Source organism: Monoraphidium neglectum (genome assembly GCF_000611645.1).
Source record: "Monoraphidium neglectum strain SAG 48.87 unplaced genomic scaffold scaffold00499, whole genome shotgun sequence".
Lineage (NCBI taxonomy): Eukaryota > Viridiplantae > Chlorophyta > Chlorophyceae > Sphaeropleales > Selenastraceae > Monoraphidium > Monoraphidium neglectum.
Window position 1 is genome coordinate 21,673 of NW_014013129.1, and position 1,256 is coordinate 22,928.

Consider the following 1,256-nt stretch of genomic DNA (forward strand, 5'->3'; position numbering starts at 1 on the left):
CCGCCGCGGCGTCCGTCCCGCGTCACGCCATGTCGAGGCGGTTCCTGCGTGTCACCTCGGCGTACCATCGGGCGCTCAGCTTGGGCACGCGCTCGAGGGTGTCCAGGTCCACGTGGTGCAGCCCGAACTTCTTAGTGAAGCCGTAGCCCCACTCAAAGTTGTCCAAAAGTGACCAGACAAAATAGCCCCGCACGTCGACGTCGTCGTTCAAAATAGCCTTGTGCACCTCTGCGCGGCGGTTTTGGGGCGGCGTGTGGTTTGCGGACATTGGGTGGCGTGGGCGACGAGCCGGTCGTGGAGACAGCTGGCGGTTTGGGTGGCCCGGGTGCGGGAATGTATGACGCTTTGGGCGCTGCCAGGCAGGACGCGGCGGGCGTGCGGCTGGGGCGCTGCGCGGCGTTCCGCCGCCATGTGGACGGCGCGCGGCGGGGACGCTGCGCGGCGCACCGGGATTGCTTTGACAAAAACGCAGGCGGACCTCTCTGGGACGTGCCCCAGCGCGTGCTTTCCCTCCCAAAAAACTGTTGCCAACAGCCCACCTGTGAGGTAGCGCTTGAGATAGACGGCCCGCTCCACGTCCTTCACGGCGTCATCCACGCCGTCCTCGGGGATTGCGGCGCCGTTCTCTGTGATGATGATGCCGCCCCTAGGGCTGAACTCGTCCTGGGGGGGGTAAGAGGGTGCGCAGAGGTGCTTACAAATGTCGACAGGGGAAGGTAGGCGCCTGAAAAGCTGGGCCAAACAGCGCAGCATCCCTTTTGGGTGGCATTTGGAGGTCTGCATGCCGTCGTGCTTGACACAGGTGGCCGCAGGCGGCCGCATGGAAAGAGCCCGCGTATGCCCGCCCCAGGTGTTGCTCCAGCCCCAGCCCCAGCCCCGGCCCCCGCATCCGAGCCCCCTGGCCCACCAAGCAAGGCCGCACCTGCACCCAGTTGAGCATCTTGCGGATGCCTTCTGGGTGCACCCCCCAGCCCATGTCTGTGGTCTTCCAGGCCGCGTCGTCGCTCTGGTCGACACTCACGTCCTGCCAGTACCCCGTGGACTCGATGTAGGGGTCGTGGAACGCCTCTGGAGCAGCAGGAGATGGGGGGACGGATGGAGGGTGGATGGGTCTTCAGGGGGGAAGCCCAGTGTACTGTGCTCATGGGCTTTTTGTGTTGTTTTGTGTTGCCTGCGTGTGTGTGTGTGTGTGTGTGTGTGTGTGTGTGTGCGATCGTATGCGTGTGCGTGTGCGTGTGTGTGCGTGTGCGTGTGTG

The 1,256-nt window shown here is 64.7% G+C and overlaps 1 protein-coding gene across 1 annotated transcript in view; it reads right to left on the reverse strand.

Moving 5' to 3' along the window:
• Positions 1-22: 22 nt before the first annotated feature.
• The window catches only part of MNEG_3820 (hypothetical protein), a gene marked incomplete at both ends in the record, with an annotated part of 4,195 nt that continues 2,961 nt past the window's right edge, over positions 23-1,256 (reverse strand). The window contains 3 exons of the mRNA XM_014047706.1: positions 23-228; positions 540-663; positions 923-1,068. Of these exons, the coding sequence (XP_013903160.1) occupies positions 23-228; positions 540-663; positions 923-1,068 (476 nt within the window). The remainder of the gene's footprint in view (positions 229-539; positions 664-922; positions 1,069-1,256) is intronic.